We start from the raw sequence: 25,060 nt of genomic DNA on the forward strand, positions 1-25,060 counted from the left end.
AAGTATTCGTTAGTGTACTTCCCACCTACATGTTCTACATGCTTTTTCATCCTTGAGGTTTTTGAGGGGCCTCCGTGTTGCATCCTCCTTTGCCATACCGTTACCAACTCTTTTCCCCTCCTCTCGAAAATAAAATTCTTTTTTTCTCTTAAATTTTTTATAAGGTACCATTACTTTTCTAGTTACCTGGGTCCAAAACCACCACCAGCTGTTTAACTCAGCAGCTGGTTAACTGGTTAACTCTTCTGCATCTTTCCCCCACCCCGAAACCTATAATTCTCAGCATGAGAGATAAACCACAAGGGAGGACAAGAAATCTCCTCCTTGTGACCCTTTCTACAGTTTCTCTTTAACTTCATTTGGAAATAAGGCCTCTGTTTGCCTTATTTCCCTATTGAAATCTTTGTTATATTACTGAATATCATTTACTTCGTTATCACTAAGGAAAAAAACTAAGTGATAAAGTTTAAACATAAGTAAAGTAAAACAACAGTGGAATATTGAAGGCCATAAAGAAAAGCACAGCCTTAGAGTCTTAAATGCTGTCTTAGAAACTAGTAGTGTGGCTGTACATATGGGTGTCTGTTTTTTTATCTTTAAACTTCGTTTTGAAATAATTTTAGCTCACAAGAAGTTGTGAAAATAGATCAGTGAGTTTCCTTGTACCCTTCACCCAGTGACCCTCAATGATAACAGCTTACATAGCCACAGTATATTACCAAAACCAGGAAATGGACATTGGTACAGTACCATCAACTGTTGTTTCCCCGGGTAACATACGTTCTAGGATTACCCAGAGAGTCCATTTGGTGAATAACCATGCAAGACAGTTGTGGAACCAGCTGCTTTTCAGCTGTCGTATTTACAGTCAGACTCAGCAATGTGTATTAGAAGAAGTGAGAAGTGGAGCAAAGAAACATAGAGGGTAACAAGGAAGCTAGTGGACCTTCTTGTCAAAGCCAGCTCTACAGAATTTCCTTATTTTCCTTCCTCTGACAGACATCTCCATGTTCCCCAAGTGGCCAACCAAAAGTTTCATGGAATAGCAGATTGCTCGTCCTGTTTGGTATGTTCTGTCCCCAGTTTTACCCTGTTTCCAGGAGAGGAGCCAGTAGTCAAGTTAGGCAGGGGAGGGAATCCATAATCTCTGCTGTTGTTTCAAGTGAAAAGCAAACCCTGTAGCCTCCCCTGTGGCTTCTGTCTGAGACAAAAGAAAATAATGTGACAGGAGCAAATTGACAGCAGCCTCCTCTGCCAGCAAATGCTAATATAGCAGAGAATTTCAGGTTCTCTTGGTTGTATAAAGTTAGTGCTGCCCTGGAAGTTGTTTCCCATATAGATAATTTGGTCTTGGCCCTTGCTTGAGGCCATATTGAAAGTGTATGCTAATTATGAGGTGTCATTGATGTGACAGTGATGCACTCCAGGTTCTTTGGCTTAAAAACACACAAAAAATGTAACTTTATGAAGACATCAAAGGAATTCTTTTTTTAAGAGAGAGGTCTTGTGCGGTAGGGAAAGATATATTACAGTGGTGTGACAAATTAAGTTCTAGCTTTTAGGTGGTTCAGATCTGAAATATGACTGTATCTAAGTGGGGTATAATCTTCAGAAGTTATCCAATATGACTGACATTCTTTCCTATCACAGTGAAGACTTACCATAGATGTGCCCTGCCTGAAGAAATCACAGTAAACAGAAATTCACTTATAACTCTCAAATTAGGGCTTTAAACATTAATATTACAGAAAATTTACTCCATTTATAAGGTAACTTATTTGGTACCTTTAAAACAGTAAATTCCTGCAGAGCGTTTTAAACCACTTAATTTTTTTTCATTAAAAAAAAATACCCTTCATTTTCACACAACTGTTTTAAATTGCTAACATTAAATTCAGATGTATGAAAAAGCAGGCTCACTCTCTCTGTTTTTCTTTCTTTTTCTCTCCCCCTCTCCCCCTCCCCCTTCTCTCTCTCTCTCTCTCTCCCCCCTTCTCTCTCTCTTCTCTCTTTCTCTCTCTCTCTTCTCTCTCTCTTCTCTCTCTCTCTCTCCCTCTCTCTCCCTCTCCCTCCCTCTCCCTCTCTCTCCCTCTCTCTCCCTCTCTCTCCCTCTCTCCCTCTCTCCCCATTCCTCTCCACCTCTCCTCTCTCTCTCTCCCTCTCTTCTCTCTCTCCTCTCTCCCTCTTCTCTCTCTCTCTCGTCTCTACCTTTCAATCTCTCTCTCCTCTTATATTAAGGAATCTCACAGGATCTTAGATGTGGTACCTTTTTCTAGTTAAATGTGTGCATTCAAATGACCAGCAAACATATTTATCTTTACAAACTATCCAATCTCTAAAAATAGTATGAAAATATAAAGGAGACTGTGCTATTTATTTATAATAATAATTGCCCATTTAAAAATGATTCCTGGGCTTCCCTGGTGGCGCAGTGGTTGAGAGTCTGCCTGCCGATGCAGGGGACATGGGTTTGTGCCCCTGTCCGGGAGGATCCCACATGCCGCGGAGTGGCTGGGCCCGTGAGCCATGGCCGCTGAGCCTGCGCGTCCGGAGCCTGTGCGCCACAACGGGAGAGGCCACAGCAGTGAGAGGCCCGTCTACCTCAAAAAAAAAAAAGAGAAAAATGATTCCTTATTGTAAAGCAATTATACTCCAATAAAGATGTAAAAAAAAAATTATTCCTTTGTACTCGGTCACATTTCAAGCTAATAGAGCTAATGGTCTTTGTTGTTTTCTCTGGCATAGTTTAGGAATGTGCCCTTGTTTTGACTTTGGTAGCATCTTTAAGAGATTACATTTTCCAAAGTTTATAATTCTAAATTGTTACTACAATGGCAGGAAAAGATTATTTCTAGAATTTGATTATTTTTTAAGGAAGACTGAAAACGATAACCAAGTTCTAAGTAAATAAGAACAGTACAGTAGGGACCCTCCTGGCCGTCCAGTGGTTAAAACTCCACACTTCCACTGCAGGAAGTGGTAACTTAAGATCCCGCATGCCACAAGGCACGGCAAAAACAAACAAATTAAAAAAACCCAACTATACAGTAACTCTAAGATACCTGTTAATAAGTGCCATGAAAAAGAGATAAATTGTACTTTACAAAGTAGAATAAAAATAAAATGCTAATTAAGAAATTAGTCCCTTTTTTGCCTTAATTCAAGCATAATCCTAAAATAAAAATTCTTCCTAAGAAAATGTACCCTATAAAAAACTAATATTGACTACCATTATGTAGAGTACCCTAGACCTAATAATTTGTAAGCGATTTCTTCATTGTTCATCCTTCTTAGCCCTATTACCCCCCCTCCAAAATAAAATTTTTGCTAATTACTTTTGGCACACTGGAAAGGTACTGATTGATGTGACACAAAAGCCAGGAACTCACAGCCAAAAATTTCCCTGTTTTTGCTATAAACTCAATGAGTGGGAACACTTCTGCCCTCAAGAAACCCATAATCAAATTAGGGAAACAGTAACTAGTACACAAAACACCTGCTAAAAGCCTATGAGAGTTCAGAATAAAGGGAAGTGTAATGGGGAGCAAGTACTAGAAAATCAGACAGAGGAAGACAAAAATAGGCATTGAGGAGGGCCGTTTGGCAAGTAGAAGCTCATTTTTAACTCTTGATTCGTTCGGAGATGTCTGGTTATAGTGTCTGTTTTAGCCAGGAGGTACAAACATGTGGCCTGGTAATTCTGCCCCTCTGTTTATAGAAGCCGCACACACTGCCTTTAGTGAAGTGAAACTAGTGACACCAGAGTTGACATGGCAGAAGCTGCTGCAAAGATTAATCTGATCAAATTCAATAGATCCTACTGGAATTCTCTCCTTCTGCAGAAGTTATTGTATATTAGAGTAGTGAGGAACCCAGGTCCAAATCATCACTAAAGAGAAAAGCTTCCAAAGAAAGAAAGAAATTCAAATGACCTAGAGCATGAAAAATTAGGCCTGTCCTTTGGTTAATAATTAGGAAGTGATTATTACCAAAGTTATTTGTGCTTTTATTTTTAAGTAATATACAGATTAAAATTTTTTCAAACAGTATAAAAGGTTATATAGTGAAAACTAAAACTTTCTTGCAGTTTAAAAGCTGGACTGTTTTTTTTTTAAATCAAGTGGAGGAATAAATTATATATGAAATAGGGAGCCTCTACAGGCTTTAAGTGGGAGGAATATAGCAATGACAGAGGAAGTGAAGATTTCTGGCAGTTTGCAGGTTTGGTCAGAGAAGGAAGAGAATTCCTATAAAGCCTTCTGGATTTTTCATCACATTAGACCTTTCCCACTCCTAGATTATAAAAAAGATTCCCACATTTCCCTCTGTATTTTTCCCCTTCCTTCCTCCCTTTATTCCTTCCTTCCTTCCTTTTTTAACTTTGATCTATCTGAAATACATTTTAATGGAAGGAGTGAGTTAGAGATTTAATTTTTCTGTATGGCCACCCTTTTGTCCTAACACTATTTATTCACTAGTCCATCTTTTTTGCCGCTGATTTTAAATGTCTCTATTAATATATACTAAATTCCGTATGATTTTTTCTATTCTCTTCCATTGGTCAATTTTCTGTTCTCTTCCATTGACCTGCCTAGTCACGTTCAGCTCTACACTATTTTAATTACTATAGCTTTATAAGTTTTAATATCTGGAAGGATGTATTTCTTGTTACCTTTTGCTTGTTACTCTTCAGGATTTCCCTGATGATTCTCATATTGTCCATATGAATTTTAAAATCAGTTTACCTGGTTTTTTAAATATCCTATAGTTAAACTTATTTGGATTGCATTAAATTTACAGATTAATCTTCATGACATTAATTTTTCCATCCAAAATTAGGGTCTTTCCATTTATTTAATATTTCTTTTGTGCCCCTCAGTTGCATTTAGAGGGTTTTTTTTCTTGCAGAGCTTACAACTTTCTTGATATGTTTCTTCCTAAGTATTTAACTTTTTTGTTCCTTTTGCTTGTGAGATTTTTCATTCCATTATATTTTCTGCTATTTGTTAATATAGTATTAATTTGGGGCCAAGCATCCTTATTTGTTTATTATTTACAGTAGGTTTTCTTTTGATTCTTTTGGGTTTTCCAGATATATAATCATATCACTTGCAAATAATGATAATTTTATTTTCTCTTGTCCAATTTTTATATTTCATATTATTTTCTCTTATAATTGTATTGTCTAGTACCTCCAGAATAAAGTAAATAATAGTGGTGCTAGAAGGTATCTCTGTCCTACTTCTGACTTCAAAGGGAATGCTTCTGGTGTTTCCCCATGGCTTACTTTATACTAGCATCTTTATTTCTCCTTACTCAACACTTCTTGACCCATTCTCTTCCTTGAAAACAAAATATTTCTTTTCATCCATTGTTAAAAATGTATATTCCTCTTCCATAGCCTAATAGTCACCCTCAACTCTGCATCATCCAAAGACTGCAAACTCAGGGTATAGGAGAATGAGCAAACTAAGGGAGACCTGAACTACTAATGGTTGAAAGAATTAAAAGCTGTATTTTACCTGTGAATCACTTCATGAGCAGTCAGCTTCACCTAGAATAGGAACCAGTGACTGAAACCAGAATTGCCATTGGCTTGAGCAGTTTGGTGTTTCTAGAAGTGCTGAAGACTTAAGAGTTTTTCTGAGTCTTTTTACAAATAAGTTGTTTTTCATTTCATTAAGAAAAAAACATGGTAATTTTTAAAGTTGTAATAGAAACAAGGGTGAATTTTAATCTTTGGAGGAAAGGGTAAGAAGGAGCACGAAGACTAAGACAGTTGTTTTATCGTTGCTTTATTCCCTTTCATGGGGAGGCAGCGGGAACAGTGGAAGAAGCTTAAGCTTCAGAGTCTGACCATCTTTCCAAATCCTGGGCTGCTGCCTCTCAACTGTGTAATGTTGGTTAGGGTACTGAACAGCTCTGCTTTGTCGCCTTTCTCTTAGTCCCATCACATGATGAGAAGCTGCCATTTTTGGGAACAAGTTTTGCTCTACAACATTTACGGCATTATATGAAAAGGACAAAGGGTGTTTCCTTCTCTCGATGGAAGTAAAGACTGGTCACACTTGATGTATTTTAGAGAGATTTTCTTGAGGTGATATGGGTGCCTTTGCTCTGCAATTGGTATATCTGGGGCAATTATAGCCAGCTTCTGCCAATGATAATTATTGTGTCTTTTTTACTCCCATTTTCCTCCATCATGGTTACCTCCACAGGGGTCCTCTAAGCTAAAGAAAGGTTTCTTCCCACCTCCTTTTATCAGCTTGTCTGGTGTGGCCTTGTGGTGATCATAACACTTGATTAGGTCCCCAAAAGGCCACTCAACTCTCTTGATCTTTCTGGTTCCTCTCCTGAGAGACTTCAAACAAGTGCCCAAGCTGACCAGAGAGCGTAGAGTTGCATGGGGCATAGTATATTCACTGTGCCTAGATGAGAATGGGGTACAGGAAGGGATAGGAAGGGCTGTGAAGCAGAAAGGGAGACTAGAGAGATGTTTGTGCCACAATGTAAAGAATTTTAAATGCCAAGCTAAGAAGTTAGGAAGTTTTCTCTGAAGTGAAAGTCTTTTGAAGGTTTATGAAGAGGAAGTAATGATATGATCCAGCTCGTACTTTAGGAATGTAACTCTAGTCACAGTGTATTAGATTGTAAAGGCTAGACAAGTGGAACTTCAATTTTATTGCACATAGAATTGCTTTTTTATTTATTTATTTATTTTTGGCTGCATTGGGTCTTCCTTGCTGCGTGCAGGCTTTCTCTAGTTGCGGTGAACAGGGGCTACTCTTAGTTGCGGTGCACAGGCTTCTCATTGAAGTGGCTTGTCTTTGTTGGGGAGCACAGTCTCTAGGCACCCAGGCTTCAGTAGTTGTAGCACATGGGCTCAGTAGTTGTGGCTCGCGGGCTCTAGAGCGCAGGCTCAGCAGTTGTGGTGAACAGGCTTAGTTGCTCTGCGGCATGTGGGATCTTCCTGGACCAGGGCTCGAACCTGTGTCCCCTGTATTGGCAGGCGGATTCTTAACCAGTGTGCCACCAGGGAAGTCCAGAATTGCTTTTTAAAATGAGCATCCCCTGGGACTTCCCTGAAGAACAAAAAAACCCCAAAGTTAGCAGAAGGAAAGAAATCATAAAAATCAGATCAGAAATAAAAGAAAAAGAAATGAAGGAAACAATAGCAAAGATCAATAAAACTAAAAGCTGGTTCTTTGAGAAGATAAACAAAATTGATAAACCATTAGGCAGACTCATCAAGAAAAAAAGGGAGAAGACTCAGATCAATAGAATTAGAAATGAAAAAGGAGAAGTAACAACTGACACTGCAGAAATACAAAAGATCATGAGAGATTACTACAAGCAACTCTATGCCAATAAAATGGACAACCTGGAAGAAATGGACAAATTCTTAGAAATGCACAACCTGCCAAGACTGAATCAGGAAGAAATAGAAAATATGAACAGACCAATCACAAGCACTGAAATTGAAACTGTGATTAAAAATCTTCCAACAAACAAAAGCCCAGGACCAGATGGCTTCACAGGCAAATTCTATCAAACACTTAGAGAAAAGCTAACACCTATCCTTCTCAAACTCTTCCAAAATATAGCAGAGGGAGGAACACTCCCAAACTCGTTCTACGAGGCCACCATCACCCTGATACCAAAACCAGACAAGGATGTCACAAAGAAAGAAAACTACAGGCCAATATCACTGATGAATATAGATGCAAAAATCTCAACAAAATACTAGCAAACAGAATCCAACAGCACATTAAACGGATCATACACCATGATCAAGTGGGGTTTATTCCAGGAATGCAAGGATTCTTCAATATACGCAAATCAATCAACGTGATACACCATATTAACAAATTGAAGGAGAAAAACCATATGATCATCTCAATAGATGCAGAGAAAGCTTTCGACAAAATTCAACACCCATTTATGATAAAAACCCTGCAGAAAGTAGGCATAGAGGGAACTTTCCTCAACATAATAAAGGCCATATATGACAAACCCACAGCCAACATCGTCCTCAATAGTGAAAAACTGAAAGCATTTCCACGAAGATCAGGAACAAGACAAGGTTGCCCACTCTCACCACTCTTATTCAACATAGTTTTGGAAGTTTTAGCCACAGCAGTCAGAGAAGAAAGGAAATAAAAGGAATCCAAATCGGAAAAGAAGAAGTAAAGCTGTCACTGTTTGCAGATGACATGATACTATACATAGAGAATCCTAAAGATGCTATCAGAAAACTATTAGAGCTAATCAATGAATTTGGTAGAGTAGCAGGATACAAAATTAATGCACAGAAATCTCTGGCATTCCTATACACTAATGATGAAAAATCTGAAAGTGAAATCAAGAAAATACTCCCATTTACGATTGCAACAAAAAGAATAAAATATCTAGGAATAAACCTATCTAAGGAGACAAAAGACCTGTATGCAGAAAATTATAAGACACTGATGAAAGAAATTAAAGATGATACAGGTAGGTGGAGAGATATACCATGTTCTTGGATTGGAAGAATCAACATTGTGAAAATGACTCTACTACCCAAAACAATCTACAGATTCAATGCAATCCCTATCAAACTACCACTGGCATTTTTCACAGAACTAGAACAAAAAATTTCACAATTTGTATGGTAACACAAAAGACCTCAAATAGCCAAAGCAATCTTGAGAACGAAAAACGGAGCTCTAGGAATCAGGCTCCCTGACTTCAGACTATACTACAAAGTTACAGTAATCAAGACAGTATGGTACTGGCACAAAAACAGAAAGATAGATCAATGGAACAGGATAGAAAGCCCAGAGATAAACCCAGGCACATATGGTCACCTTATCTTTGATAAAGGAGGCAGGAATGTACAGTGGAGAAAGGACAGCCTCTTCAATAAGTGGTGCTGGGAAAACTGGACAGGTACATATAAAAGTATGAGATTAGATCACTCCCTAACACCATACACAAAAATAAGCTCAAAATGGATTAAAGACCTAAATGTAAGGCCAGAAACTATCAAACTCTTAGAGGAAAACATAGGCAGAACACTCTATGACATAAATCACAGCAAGATCCTTTTTGACCCACCTCCTAGAGAAATGGAAATAAAGACAAAAATAAACAAATGGGACCTAATGAAACTTCAAAGCTTTTGCACAGCAAAGGAAACCATAAACAAGACCAAACGACAACCCTCAGAATGGGAGAAAATATTTGCAAATGAAGCAACTGACAAAGGATTAATCTCCAAAAATTTACAAGCAGCTCATGCAGCTCAATAACAAAAAAGCAAACAACCCAATCCAAAAATGGGCAGAAGACCTAAATAGACATTTCTCCAAAGAAGATATGCAGACTGCCAACAAACACATGAAAGAATGCCCACCATCACTAATCATTAGAGAAATGCAAATCAAAACTACAATGAGATATCATCTCACACCAGTCAGAATGGCCATCATCAAAAAATCTAGAAACAGTAAATGCTGGAGAGGGTGTGGAGAAAAGGGAACCCTCTTGCACTGTTGGTGGGAATGTAAATTGATACAGCCACTGTGGAGAATAGTATGGAGGTTCCTTAAAAAACTACAAATAGAACTACCATATGACTCAGCAATCCCACTACTGGGCATATACCCTGAGGAACCATAATTCAAAAAGAGTCATGTACCAGAATGTTCATTGCAGCTCTATTTACAATAGCTAGGAGATGGAAACAACCTAGGTGTCCATCATCGGATGAATGGATAAAGAAGATGTGGCACATATATACAATGGAATATTACTCAGCCATAAAAAGAAACGAAATTGAGCTCTTTGTAATGAGGTGGATAGACCTAGAGTCTGTCATACAGAGTGAAGTAAGTCATAAAGAGAAAGACAAATACCGTATGCTAACACATATATACGGAATTTAAGAAAAAAATAATGTCATGAAGAACCTAGGGGTAAGACAGGAATAAAGACACAGACCTACTAGAGAATGGACTTGAGGGTATGGGGAGGGTGGAGGGTAAGCTGTGACAAAGTGAGAGAGAGGCATGGACATATATACACTACCAAACGTAAGGTAGATAGCTAGTGGGAAGCAGCCGCATAGCACAGGGAGATCAGCTCGGTGCTTTGTGACCACCTAGAGGGGTGGGATAGGGAGGGTGGGAGGGAGACGCAAGAGGGAAGAGATATGGGAACATATGTATATGTATAACTGATTCACTTTGATATAAAACAGAAACTAACACACCATTGTAAAGCAATCATACTCCAATAAAGATGTAAAAAAAAAACAAAACTACCTAACTCTTAGTTAATACATATCAGTGTAAAATGTGAGTGAAGTAGAAAACCAGAAGGAATTAAAGTTAGGTTTTATTTGAAATGCTAAATCTAAGGGAGCCATCCCTGCCTTTATGTTTTCCAGGTTAAGCTACTCAAACCCCTAAATACAATTTCTGCTCTCTGTATATCTAATATTTAGTATAAACATATTTAGAAGTATAGAGTAGAATTAGGTCTTACCTGTTCTCTTAAACAGATGAAGATGGGAAAAGAAATGCTGATTAATATATGAGCAACAAAAAGCACTGCAACAGATATTCTGGGAATTATAAGGTTTTGAGTGAGTAAAACCAAAATCAAACATTAGCTAGGGCTTCCCTGGTGGCGCAGTGGTTGAGAGTCCACCTGCCGATGTAGGGGATGCGGGTTCGTGCCCCGGTCCGGGAAGATCCCACATGCCGCGGAGCGGCTGAGCCCGTGAGCCATTGGCCGCTGATCCTGCGCGTCCAGAGCCTGTGCTCTGCAACGGGTGAGGCCACAACAGTGAGAGGCCCGCGTACCGCAAAAAAAAAAAAAAAACCATTAACTAATACCACTAACTTTTAATTTTTCCCTATTGAATATTATACAGCGTTTAAGATAATGTGCTTTTATTAGAGAATTTGAAATAGCTCAGAAGAACTTCCTTTTTTTTTTTGCTTTTTCCAATCCTGAATAATTATGATATAATAATGTCCTACATTTGTATCATGTTTAACAATTTATAAACCATTTTTGTAGGCATTTCATATAATCCTGCAATAACCTTAAGGCTTTGGTATTATCGGTAGTTGACAAACAAAAACTCAGGCAGGATAAATGACTTATCTAAGATCACACAGCTATTATGTGGTAGAATTGAACCCTAATCCAGGTGTTCTGCTCCAAACTAATTTTGTTTTCTTCTCTGTCAACTTTTCCTTGTGACTATATACTAATATACATTGTGGTCTCTATCTTCCCCCCCACAGTCCAAATGAATCCCTGAGACTTATAGGTGAACGCCTTAAATAAATATTTTTAAATAGATCACTTAGTGTTGAAACATTTTCATGTTGCAGATAAAAATTTAGGTATCAGAGCACAGTCGTTTGATAATAAAACGAACTGGACTGATATAAATAAATAATTGGATTTAAAAATAAATGGGAGAAAAGACCAATCTCCACTGCATAATTCCAAATAATTTATATAGTTAGTCTTACCATGGGGAGGTGGAGTATAACTCCCACACCATAATTTAGGCTGTGTACAGCAGCTACCTTCTAAGAGTAAAATATGGAAAGAAGGGAAAAAGACTGTTTACAATGGAGAAGACTGACAAGCACTGCCTCAGCCAAGCGATTGAGGTCAACATCATGTTGGTAGTATGTGCCCTTGACACGATGTGATGAAAATGGCACTTTACATCAGTGATCTTCCTCCCAAAACCCACAATCATGAGAAAAAACATCAGACAAACCCCAACTGAGGGACTCTCAGGAAATACCTGACAAGTGCTCCTCAACAAGGTCATCAAAAACAAGGGAAATCTGAGAAATTCTCACAGCCAAGAAGAGCTTCAGGAGACATGACAACTAAATGTAATGTGGGATCCTAGGACAGAAAAAGGACATTACATTAAAACCAAGGAAATCTGAACAAACTGTAGACTTTAATTAATGATAATGTATCAGTGTCGGTTCATCAGTTGTGACAAACGTAAATGTTTATAATAAGGGAAACTGGTGTGGGCTACATGAGAACTCTACTATTTTACAGCTTTTCTGCAAATCTAAAACTATTCTAAAATTAAAAGTTTATTTAGGGACTTCCCTGGTGGCGCAGTGGTTAAGAATCTGCCTGCCAATGCAGGGGACACGGGTTCAATCCCTGGTCCGGGAACATCCCACATGACACGGAGCAACTAAGCCCGTATGCCACAACTACTGAGCCTGTGCTCTAGAGCCTGCGAGCCACAACTACTGAGCCCGCGTGCCTAGAGCCCGTGCTCTGCAACAAGAGAAGCCACCACAGTGAGAAGCCCGCGCACCGCAATGAAGGGTAGCCCCTGCTCTCCACAACTAGAGAAAGCCCACGTGCAACAACAGACCCAATGCAGCCATAAATAAATAAATAAAGTTTATTTTTTTAAAAAAGACTAGAATAGAATAATACTTGGTAAACCAATTCCCTTCTTGGTGAATTGCTATGAATCAAAATGTTATATATCTTCCATCCTTAGATTGGTGTCAGAATGGGAGTTAATATCACTAGAGAATTATCTCAATATCATTGCAAATTATCCAGCTTGAGTATGAATTATCTTGAAGGAAATGAGTAAAGTTCTTTGGTTTTAAGTAAAGAAAACCCACAACATTATCAGAATAATGCCCAAATATAAGGTGACCCTGAGTATAAGGCAATTTCTTATCTTTCCAATGAAAACATATTTTTACATACATATTTAAGATCATAATTTTAATAAAATAATATATGAATTTAGAAATATTATTTCCCTCCACTTGTCCCTTTTTATGAAACAGTGTTGCCTAAATTTTTTTACATGCAACTTTGATGTCAATATTTGGCACCTAGTAGGTTGTCAGTAAGCATTTATTGAATGAATGATAGTTTGAGATCATTGAGATATATGGAGAGCCCTGGATCACTCTGAGGAGCCATTGAAGGTTTTTGACCAGGAAGCTAATACACAAAGGCGGAGTGGTATTTAGCCTTTTCTCAGGGGAAGTGGAGATATCACAAATCTGCTTAAGGGAGGCCAAGGTGTGGCCAGGTGTTGGCCTAGGGGCACAGACGGAGCCCTGACTTAGGAGTCAGGCAGATTTGGATTTAGAAACTGCTGGAACCTGAGTGGTCCCAAGAGTCTCTCTGAGGAGGTGCCACTGAAGCCAGGACCTGAGGGTGTAAAGAGTAAGGGCAGAAGCTCTTGGACGGGCATCACCCAGGCAGAAGAGACTACTGTCTCGGAGACAGAAGAAGGAGCCCACTGTGACCAGAGGATAGTGACTGGGGACCTTGGAAACCATGGAAAGGACTCCATTTTTTTTTAAGTGGAAAGGAAAAAATGGGATTGACATCTAATTTGCAGTCCTAAAAAACCACTTCCTTCTGTGAGGAGAATGGGTTGGAGGAGGAGTCAAGAATGGAAGCAAGGAGGCCAGATTGGAGATGATAATTAATAATAATAATAATAGTTAACACACTGCTTACTAAATGCCCAGGGACTGTTCTAAACACTTTACATGAACCAACTCATTTAAGTGTGCTTCCCCGTTAGCACCCTCTTTCATTCTCGAAAGTACCACACATTTTTTTGAAGTCTAGTTGCTGTACAATATTATATAAGTTACAGGCATACAATAAATATAGTGATTCACAATTTTTAAAGGTTATACTCCATTTATAGTTATTATAAAATATTGGCTATATTCACCATGTTGTTCAATATATCCTTGTAGCTTATTTTATACCTAATAGCTTGTACCTCTTACCCCCCCTACCCCTATATTCCCCCTCCCTATTCCCTCTCCCCACTGGTAACCACAGTTTGTATGATAAATTCCAGGAAACTATGAATCAGCCAATTAACATTTTCAGAGGGGCTGATAGTTGGAGTGTTCAGTCTCCTCTACCCATCATTTTCAAATCATCCTATGAAAGCCACTAACCAAGACAACTCTACAGTACAATATGAAGGTAGGAAAAGTTGTGGAATCTCATCTCTAAACTTCCTGAGGCCCTTCCTTTTTGTTCCCTTCTGTCTTAACCCTGTCTCTTGGTTCTGAGTTTATGTGGGCATTTCTATTTGTCTCTTTTTCTCAGTGTCTTTTTTTTTTTCCTTTAACTCTCTCCCTTGAGTCTCTTTCCCTGTTTGTGTGTGTTCTGTGTTTCTTTCCTCTTTACCCTCTTTGCCTTCCCCATTCCCTCTCTCTATTCTCTTCCCTTCCCCTAATCTCATTCATTCTTTCTTCCTCCCTCAACTGGCCGGTGAGGTACTGGCATGTACAGTGAATGTGTTCTGCTTGATATATAAAAATTGATATTGACAATTTCCGTTTAAAACTAATTAAGGCTCCCAAGAGCCAGTGTACTCCTTCCAAAATGCTTCTATAGATGATTGTTACAAAGTATTTTAAATCTTTTTATCCCAGTTCCTGCCTTCACATCTCTGGAGGAAATTTACCTAGTACGCCACTCATCTAACTGGTTTCTTCCAATCCCCACACCTTCCCTTCTTACTCCACCACTGCTTAGGACTGCTTCCTTTGCCTGCCTAGTTCCGAATAGCGGCTACCAGGGACAGCTCTCTTCCAAGCAGAGGCTCCCTTGGTAACGAGCATTCCTTTGTGCTCATCCTGCATATAAATCACCAGGGAGCTTTTAAATGAGAAAAGACCTGGCTGACCCAGAAGGTGGTATTTATAAATAGTCCTCCAGCCCCCCCTCTTTAAAGCTTGTCCACCTAATCCTCTCCTCTCTCAAGATTGGAAGTGACTTGACCTTTGAGTCTTAAAACTCAGGCTCTTTTTCTTTTAAAAATCTGGTTGGCAAAAAGCTGTTAAAACAAAAATGTTCTCGGCAGGATGATGATCAGTCATGAGAGCTTGCCTTTCATTTCTGACATTTTCAGCCAAATATGCTTCCTCTTCTGTGGACCAATTTTTCACATTGTTATTATTTTAAGACACTTACCTCAATAATTTTTATTTCTTTTTACTGATAGGCTATCATGGATTTGTATTTTTATGATTTAGAAAGCTGTTCCCAAATGCCTGCAGCTCTATCATGAACTAAGAGCCTTCCTTTTCACTCCTAAAATCACAGAACTTGGAGGGGCTCTAAGTAGCCTCAATCCCAGCATCACTGGATAGAGCTCTGTTATATTTCCCTAATGTTGTATTATTTACTGAAGCTAAAATCTCATAGGTTTTTGTTAGGATTATGAAATGAAGCACATGATGTAGACACTAATAGATAGTGTCTATTTACCTAGTACCCCACTCATCTAACTGGTTTTTTCCAATCCCCATGCTTTCCCTTCTCACTCCACCACCACCTGCCAACTGCCTTCTCTACCTGAGGTCTGTCCCCAGCTCCTGCACTGGACTGCACCTAAATCATATCAGACCACATATCTGATTAGGGTACATGCAGGAACTGCCTAATTGTTGAATTGGCCAAAGATTTTTTTTTTACTATATTTCCCAAAAAGATAATTAAGTCCTTAATCTGATTATTTATAAAGAGAAGAGATGCTTATATTAGACAAACCATGTGTTTTTAGCAGCCTCTCTCCCTTGTTATAAAATGGAGGAAACTTAAATTCACTATCCACTATCAGAGAGAATACTCTAATTTAAGGCTGTTTTCTTTTCATCCCCTAACAGATGGAAGAGTAAGTCCTGGTCCCAGGCTTTTCTTCGCTGACTTGGGCCAGGGGTAGTAATTCTTTTTCTAGAAGCTACTAGGTCTGATCCATCTGTTGCTTTGTGGGGAGAACCCTTCCCCAAGGCTTTTCTTGCAGTCGTTTTGCTGGAATGTCCTACTTGCATGTGAGCCTGGAACTTTAGAAGTAATTTTAGTTCTGTTATTTAATTTAAGAAAGTTTGGTGTCCAGTGTGGCTGTATTTGTACATAAGAGACTATCTGTAGAAAAAGAATAAAAAACGTGTACACAGCAGGTTGAATAAATACTGTGTCTTCTGAAAACCTTGGGCTTAAGTGTCTAAGGCAGTTCTGTTTAGATCAGCGCTCAGCGTGGACTTGCTAGAGCGTAGTATCTGTTGTTTTATTTCTCCAGTTGGGGAAGCTGTCTCTTAATATATGGAGACTCTAGAATGGGTAAGAATATGTGTAAAAAAAAAAAAAAAAGAATATGTGTAGTAATTAGAATTGTAAGACATGGCCTAAGCAAGTATGGATACTTTTGACTTGCGTTTGGATTTAGTTGTTAAAAAAAAGTGGTGTGTAGAAATATGAAACAGAGGAGAGAAAACCACGTAGGTACAGCAGAGCAGCAGTATTCAGCAATACAGTGAGCATACAAGGAGGGTTTATTAGGATTATACACACGGAGAGGAGAGTAGCACAACGAACACAACTTCAAAGCAATGGTGGGTTCATGTCGGGGGACAGTGCACAAGCAGACCAAGGGCATAGGAAGTTTAGGGTACCCATCACATTCAAGGCACACTACTAGATAACCCTTGGTTCTCTTTTGTGACTTCTTTTTATATAGCAGCAAAACTTAGAAAGAATCTCTCCAGAGGGTTAAATGTAGTACCATTAAGTACATAATGATGCTAATCAACTGTGTTGTTCAGGGTTCTTCACTGCAAGCTACCAAACAGTAGGAAAGGCCCTCAAAGGCTCTCTGGTGCTTTCAGAACTGACTGAAGTTGGAGGAACAGGGGAAACACTGCAGAAAAGGTGGGGTTGGCACTACCTGCTGCCCCACCCTGAAGAAATGCTGACTTTTCCTCAAATCCTTGTGTGACTACAGCTTCAGGGTCCCAGGTGTCCAAGCCTAGGTCACGTGCTTGCCCCCAGCTGCACCATGACCAGGAGAGAAGGATCTGGATCTTCTAGTTGCTGTAGTGCAAAGCAGTCACTGCCTCCCATGGGGGAAAGGAGGCTGCAGGGTGCTGGTTTGGAAGAAGGTTTGGTTGCTAGACAGCAAAAAAAAAAAATAAGGCATGTAAACTGTATCTATCTGAAGCTCAGTGTCTTCACAGATATTAACCATCTTTCTCAGGCTCAGCCAGCATGCATGGAGAATATTAATTTCATTTTCCTTTAATGATTTGTTCATTGTTTTTAAAAACAAAGACAAAATAACTTGGGACTATCTTTTTAAATTCAGTCTTTATCAAAGTTGTATGTGTACATCATTTAGAGTCATAGTTCTACCCAGTTTCTAATGAAGAACAGCATTCCATGTGCTCCCATTCCTATTTTCTACTCCCCAGAGAAAACTATTTTCAATTCTTTCTAGCTGATTTATTTGGTATTAATCTTGATATTTCTAAATAGCACACTGTGGTGATGTCTTAATGTTTCCGTTTGGGGCATTATTTATCAACTTCCCACGATGGAAATGAGTTTTGTTCTTTCTCAACACTTTATGCTTAATCACACATACACTCTCTTCTCCTTCCCCCATCCTCCCAGGATAATTGTATTGGATCCATAGCCTGTGTTTTTATTATCATTACATCGACACTGTTTGCAATGAAGCCATGTAGTATAATGTGACTACTACTTTCTCCACCTTTGATTTTTCCCTGATGTTAATAATTGTCTTGGTTTTTTAATTCATTTGCTTCAATTTTCTATACTTCTCACTGACGTGACCCCCAAATCTCCCCTAACTGAATAAATCCTCTTTCCATATAAACACATTAGATATTCTATGAATTTCATCTTTTTTTTTAAATTTCATCTTTTAATTTTTGGGGTTTTTTTGGCTGCACTGGGTCTTCATTGCTGCGCGCGGGCTTTCTCTAGTTGCGGCGAGTGGGGGCTACTCTTTGTTGCAGTGCGCGACTTCTCATTGCAGTGGCTTCTCTTGTTGCGGAGCACGGGCTCTAGGCGTGCAGGCTTCAGTAGTTGCAGCAATGCGGGCTCAGTAGTTGTGGCTTGCGGGCTCTAGAGTGCAGGCTCAGTAGTTGTGGCGCACAGGCTTAGTTGCTTCGTGGCATGTGTATCTTCCCGGACCAGGGATCGAACCCATGTCCCCTGCACTGGCAGGTGGATTCTTAACCACTGTGCCACCCGGGAAGTCCAAATTTCATCTTCTTAAAAAGAAATCTCTTCCTAAGTGTTCTGACTTGCTCCTATCTGGACCCTGGACCAGTCACCCTCCAAGCCTGCTAAGGAGCTATTATTGTCTTGGGGTCTCCTTCAACATCACTCTAAGGACCCCTTTACCTGTCTCTTGTTTTAGATCCCTTGCTTCCTCGATTCAGTGTCATCCTCTTCCTTGGTCTTCCCTGTCATTTTGAAGGAGCATGTTACCATTCGTTTCTTTCTTTTTTTTTTTTTTTTAATTATTTATTTATTTTTGGCTGCGTTGGGTCTTCGTTGCTGCTTGTGGTCTTTCTCTAGTTGCAGAGAGCAGGGGCTACTCTTCGTTATGGTATGCAGCCTTGTCATTGCGGTGGCTTCTCTTGTTGCGGAGCATGGGCTCTAGTTGCGTGGGCTCTAGTAGTTGTGGCCCATGGGCTTAGTTACTCCACAGCATGTGGGATCTTCCTGGACCAGGAATCAAACCTGTGTCCCCTGCATTGGCAGGCAGATTCTTAATCACTGTACCATCAGGGAAGCCCACCATTCGTTTCTTGCGAAAGTAAAGGTTTTTTTAGTTTTAGGAATCATTTCCTTGAGAATTTTAAAGGCACTGCTCCATTTTTTTCTGTCCTCCAGAGTCCCTGTTGAAAAGTCTCATTCATTCTGATTTTGACCCTTTGTGTAACAACTTATTTTCCCTCTGGAAGCTTCTCTTTAACCTTGATGTTCTGCAAGTTCACAATGATGTGAGTTGGGCCCTCGCTGGACCTTTTCTTGAATTCATTTGTTTGATGACTTCCTCTCCTTGGTGTTTTCTGTTCTTTCTCAAATTCCTGCTAGTTAGATGTTGAACCTCTTGTACTGATGTCCAGTTTTGCATCTTTACTCTCCTGTTTTTTATCCTTGTAGTCTTTTTCTTTTTCTTTCTGAAATAATCTCTCAACTTTGTCTTCCAAACCTTGTGTGGAGTTGTTTGGTTCTGCTATCAAAATGTATATTTTCCTAGAGGTTTTTTTGTCCTCTGAACATACTTTTTTTATTTAATTGGTATTGTTGATGCATTTATTGTATGATGAGCAATACAGAAACAAGAAAATATAAATATGTAAGTTAGAAGGCATTTTCTGACTGAAAGAGATAATCAGTTGACCAGTCTCAAAAGTTGTAACCTTGAGCCAAAGAAAAATCACCTAAAATACACAAAATTCAATGGTATACAATTTTTAGTACAGTATTTTTAAGGATTATGTTTTTTTTAAGATTTTTTTTTTTTCTTTTTTTTTTTTGGCTGCTTCGGGTCTTAGTTGCAGCACACGGGATCTTCGTTGAGGCATGTGGGATATTTTGTTGCGGTGCACGGGCTTCTCTCTAGTTGTGGTGCATGGGCTCCAGGGTGCGTGGGCTCTGTAGTTGTGGTGCGTGGGTTCCAGGGCACATGGGCTCTGTAGTTTGTGGCACTCTGGCTGTGTAGTTTGTGACACTCAGGCTCTCTAGTTGAGGTGCATGTGCTCAGTAGTTGTGGTGCACTGGCTTAGTTTCCCCGCAGCATGTGGGATGTTAGTTCCCTGACCAGGGATCGAACCGATGTCCCCTGTATTGTAAGGTGGATTCTTTACCACTGGACCAGCAGGGAAGTCCCTGTAAGGATTATGTTTTGCTGGTTGTTTTTGTGTTTGTTTTTAATGCTCATTTTTAAAAGTTTATATCTTCCTCTGTAGTCTTTTTTTCCCTCTAAGTTGCTTTTCTTCCTCTTTGTTTTGGTCTGTCTTTCATAGTAAATGCTTTCTTGAGTTTCTAGTGATCCTTGGTTATCTTCTCATATTTAAGAGCAGGCCACTAAAAAGCTACTTGAGAGGTCTGAACTTGTGAGTAAAGCTTATGGACTGTGATCTTCACTGTAGGGCAATCTGCCTGAGTCATTTACTGGAATTTCTCTCATATCTGTTTCTTTAGGTCTTTTATCTTGGCTGGTCATATTCTGTTGGAAAATTTTAAATTTTGCACTGTTCATTTTCTACCTCTTTCTTGCAATTTCTAGATGTGTACAGTCTGAGTTCTCATGTTGTAGACAAAAATATCTCCCCTGGGTCTCTGCTTTTTCCTTTAAATGCCTTTTGTACTCTCCTAAACATTCTTTTTTTTTTTTTTTTTTAAATAAATATTTATTTGGCTGTGCCAGGTCTTAGCTGCGGCAAGCAGGATCTTCATTGCCGCATGCGGCATCTTTAGTTGCGGCATGTGGGATCTAGTTCCCTGACCAGGGATCAAACCCGGGCCCCCTGCATTGGGAACATGAAGTCTTAACCATTGAACCACCAGGGAAGTCCCTCTCCTACACATTCTTATTGGCTTTCTTGGCACTTAGCAGTTAGGCCCACTTGCTAAAAAATAAACAAGAGTTGATAGGAGCAAATCTGAAACACCTAGAGTACAAAGTAGGAGTCACTTCAGTGCCTTGTTTTTCCTTAATATATTGATCAGAAATTGGATGAACCTTCGGGATGCTGAGACAGGGAAGATACTCTGGCAAGGAACAGAAGACCTGTCAGTCCCTGGAGTGGAGCATGAAGGTACTTTCCACCCTTTGTCTGCACAGGGCTGATGACGCAGAGCAGGCCTAGGCATCAGGGAACTGAGTTAATGGAGACCCACCAGGGGACGGGCCTCTGCAGGCATAGCACGTCAGTCCACGTGGTGCTGAGATGTCTAGTTTCTTTCTTATGTTTCTTTCTCCTACTTCCCAAAACCCACCTCGTGCTGAAATTTTAGCATTAGAACATACCCAAAGATACAAAGATCTCAACTTTTTTCTGAAAGAAACTTTGTGTTTTTATCTCCCTGAAATAAAAGAAAAACCAAGGGAACAGAATAGAAAGAAGGTTCCCATTCAGCCCCTTTCCTGATAAGAGGAGCTGGGTACGGCCTTTAGATGCACTAAATCTATTGTTCCTTGAAGATCTTTCAGTCAAATGCACTGGACCAGTTTGGGACCTCTGCCTTTAATTAAAGTGTAATTCTGTTACCAAGGCATTTTATGAAATTTAACATAGATAATATACGCTCTAAATCATCTCTAAGAAGCTCCCAGAAATGCTTTCAATATTTCTTTTTCTTTACCAGCCCGTGTTCCCAAGAAAATCCTCAAGTGCAAGGCAGTGTCTCGAGAATTGAACTTCTCTTCAGCAGAGCAAATGGAAAAATTCCGCCTGGAACAAAAAGTTTACTTCAAAGGGCAATGCCTAGAAGGTATTCTGCTGCCAACATGCCTGAAATCTGGGCTTAGGGACAAAATCTGGACAGGGACAGAAGTCAAGACCCAGTGAACTAAAGCACTGCTTTGATAACATTTATTTTGCAACTCAGTTTGTGATAGGGTTCCTACACCCTGGCAGACTGGGGAGCCCTGGCGAAAAGAAGCAAAAACAAAGCTGGCAACTACAAGGGGCTCTGAGCCCAACAAAAGGGTTACTGACCCTGGAGGGCCTGAGGGTGGTGCCTGCTTTGTCACTGGCGTGGTATTATAACATGGTCACAAGGAAGCTGCTGGTTAGGGCCTGGTACAGTGCTCTCCATACCGTCTTGTACAGATTTGACTGGCAAGGCCACTCTGCATTGAGTTTTTACCGTGAAGTCTAAGAGTGTACATATGTGTCTTAGAGCTGAAATTCCAAGTGAAAAGGCCTGTTCTGTACTTCCATACTTCCTGGATGTATATAATTTACATCCAGCCTACTGCTAAGAAAATATTGCTGGCCCTAGTGCTTTAGATCCCAGAGCATAGGGAGCAGGCCTCTAGTGTGGTTCAGGGGACACAGCCTGAAGGGGGCTTCCATGTCCTTTCTTATGCCTCTGGCCTGGGAAGTTTCTGATGGCTTCAGTGGTGCTTCCTGGGGTAGGAAGAGGCTTGCCCTAAAGGATGGGGACATGGAGCCCTGAGACTCTGCCCAGGGTGCCAGCTCACCTGCTTTTCCTTCTTCCTTCAGAATGGTTCTTCGAGTTTGGCTTTGTGATCCCTAACTCCACAAACACCTGGCAGTCCCTGATAGAGGCAGCGCCCGAGTCCCAGATGATGCCAGCCAGCGTGCTAACGTGAGTGAGCGGGCCGCAGGAACTGTGGAGGTGTCTAGAAGCAGGAATTCCAGGCACGTGGGACTCGTGGTCCCGTTCAACAGGCAGGCAATCTAGGTTGAGAACAAGGGTAAAAGAGTATCCAGTGGTATCCGAAGTTACAGCTTACTGACTTTTGTCATGTGAAAAAGACAGTGTGATAGAATGGAAAGAATTAGAAACGTCAGATTAAACCTTTAGACTAAATTCCTGATTAACCATGACTAGCTGTGTAATCTTGGACAATGTACTTTACCTCTCTGGGCCTTATTCTCCTCCTCTCTAAATGTAGAATTAATAGTTATCTCTTACAGAGGTATAGTGAGGATAAAATGAGATGATATGGAAGGAAACTGGCATATAATATATATTAAGTCTATGCTAATTGGCTCCCTTTCCTTACTATCAAACTTCTGCTGCTCTGTACTTTGTTTGAATGGCCTTCAGTGGAATCTGGCAAAGTCCTAATTCTGTTTTAGAGGATAATATTTGGTTATAGTTTTTCAGAGACTAGCTTACAATTTTAATAGATATGCTTCCAGCTCAAAGAATAATTAGTTTGTCCTTTGTCCCCAAAAGTCAGTCAATAACTGCCTACCTACCATTTTTCTCTTGGGAAAAGATTTTAGTCTTTTAAAAGTTTTAGCAATATTGCCTAGTAACAAATTATTCACACAGATAATTGTGCAATATTGGATCATCTCTTTAAACAGGTCCTTTATGAAAGCCACATTGAATTTGTAAATAGAGGTTATTTATTTTATAAGTCTTGAATAGATTTTTAATTTGTATAATAGTACGTATTTTTATATTCCATCAACCAGTCAGATCTTGAGTTCCTTATTTACCTATTTTATAATTAATTACTAGCAAGAAGATATCTGCTGGATATTAATTACCCTGGGAAAGTACAGTGTCATATGTAGAAGGGCATTTTTTAGATTTTATTAACCATTATTTGACTTATTCTTGTCCAGGCCTGATTTCTTTCAGGTATTAACACCACTAAGTCTGTGATAACATATTTAGTTTATTTAAGTTATGTCTTACTTTTTAGAACCCCAGAGTAGTACCACTGTTACCTTTAACTTAGTACAAGAGTAGTTTGATTTGGAAACACTGAGATAACCACCAAGAAAAATGAAATTGCACACTGTATACAATACAGGTGTATTGTTTGAGGTTCTTAAGCCATAAGCCATAGAAACTGACTCTGGCTTACAGGACAGCGTTGAAAGGGTAGGGCCGAGACCTGAGAAACTCGAAAGATGCAGGTGGCAGGAACTGTGGATGGTTTCCTCAAGGAGCAGCTGTGGGAAGGATCTTGCTCAGGGGAGAGAGTCTGATTGGCCCAAATTACATCCTGTGCCCACCCCTTTGCCAGGTGAGGGGGGAGCCACTTGGTTGACCCATGGACTGGAGATAGGGTGGTTCCCCAAGAGAAGAACAGAGTGCTGTTACTCAAAGTGAGGAGAATAGATGCAGGACAGGCCAACCCACAGCTGTCCACCAGAGTAAGTTTTATAGGAAAAGATACGTCCGCAGGTTTCCATGTGAATCAGAAAGTCAGTCATATTTATAGGCACTGCTGTGTGCAAAGCACTCTAAGGGCCTTAGGTATACTGTGGATTAACACATGCTCCCTCTTATGATTTCTGAACTTGAAGAAGACCTACCTAGTCACATAAGTTAAATGTCATGTTAGACATCTAACCCCATATGGACACAGATTTTAACATCCCCAAGCCAAGGTTATAGGTGAGTGCATGTCCACAGGCCCAGCAGACCCAGATTGAAACCACTTTGTGGAAATGAGATCTGTTGTCTAACACACTCACTCTTTCGCCCTCTCTTCTTACTTATAGTGGAAATGTTATCATAGAGACAAAGTTTTTTGACGACGATCTTCTTGTAAGCACATCCAGAGTGAGACTTTTCTACGTTTGAGAGAAGAATATGTGTGCATTTCAAGAATTCATTTTTTTAGGGGGAAGGAGGAAACTGTTTACTTTTTTCCTCTATACATTTGATTTTTGACACTTCCACCCCTAATTCCCTCTACGGCAAAACCCACCTGCGGCCACCAGGGGACCAGCTCTGTGTAGGTAACCAGATGGCTTTTTTCTCTCAAGCCACCATCTTCAACTGACCAGATTAAACTCCCAATCCCGGACCAGGGCAGAGGGCATGCCTCAACTCCTTCTTGGAGTAGACACGGGGACAAACACATACCACAAGCTGTTCCCATCACCCTGCCTCCTTCTTGGGCCCTGCAGGCAACACATCTTCCTTTGGCCCCTGGTTTTGGAAAAGTTCAAGTTCCTGACCCACGTTTAGTTTTTTCCTACCATTTCTATTTCATACATTCTCATACATTTAACTTGTAAAATAGACTGTGATATTATTGTTACATAGTGAATTAAAACATATGAATTAAAATATTCCTATGTCTTTAGCATGGCATTGCTTTCATCTCTCCTTTTTTTGGAATGTGAACCTGGCTCCATGATGGGAAGAAAGACATTTAACAGACCAGACAGTAGGATCACAGCTATATTTTACTCCAGAGATCAACTGATAGACCTTGTGGTTCCTGAGTGCTTCAGTTGCTGCTTTCCAAGAAGGTACAACATACCTGAACAAGACCCATGACCTTGACATTTGTCTTTTAGATGTGATATTTCGTGGTTCTCTTCCACAACATACATGCACCCTCTGCTTGTTTGTACTGTTTTAACTTTTTCCCTTCTTTTATAATGTGCATTTGTTCAAGAAGTTTCCAGAAAGGTTAGAAGTTCTAAGTTGGTAGAGTAAGGACTCTTATTCCTAAATGAGA

The 25,060-nt window shown here is 39.8% G+C and overlaps 1 protein-coding gene across 3 annotated transcripts in view; it reads left to right on the top strand.

Annotated features, from left to right (window-relative positions):
- Positions 1-24,679, top strand: part of PDE6D (phosphodiesterase 6D) — a 51,977-nt gene extending 27,298 nt beyond the window's left edge. Inside the window, exons 2-6 of one of the 3 annotated variants that reach the window (XM_082658327.1) lie at positions 1,000-1,066; positions 20,599-20,687; positions 21,238-21,363; positions 22,101-22,206; positions 24,090-24,679. In XM_082658327.1, the coding sequence (XP_082514453.1) occupies positions 20,606-20,687; positions 21,238-21,363; positions 22,101-22,206; positions 24,090-24,171 (396 nt within the window). In that variant the 5' untranslated portion in view covers positions 1,000-1,066; positions 20,599-20,605 and the 3' untranslated portion in view covers positions 24,172-24,679. Of the gene's footprint in view, positions 1-999; positions 1,067-13,891; positions 14,026-20,598; positions 20,688-21,237; positions 21,364-22,100; positions 22,207-24,089 lie in introns of those variants that run through there. The other 2 variants (XM_082658328.1, XM_082658326.1) reach the window with 2 other exon arrangements.
- Positions 24,680-25,060: the final 381 nt, after the last annotated feature.

This window comes from Grampus griseus (assembly GCF_964374135.1).
Source record: "Grampus griseus genome assembly, chromosome: 7".
Classification (NCBI taxonomy): Eukaryota; Metazoa; Chordata; class Mammalia; order Artiodactyla; family Delphinidae; genus Grampus; species Grampus griseus.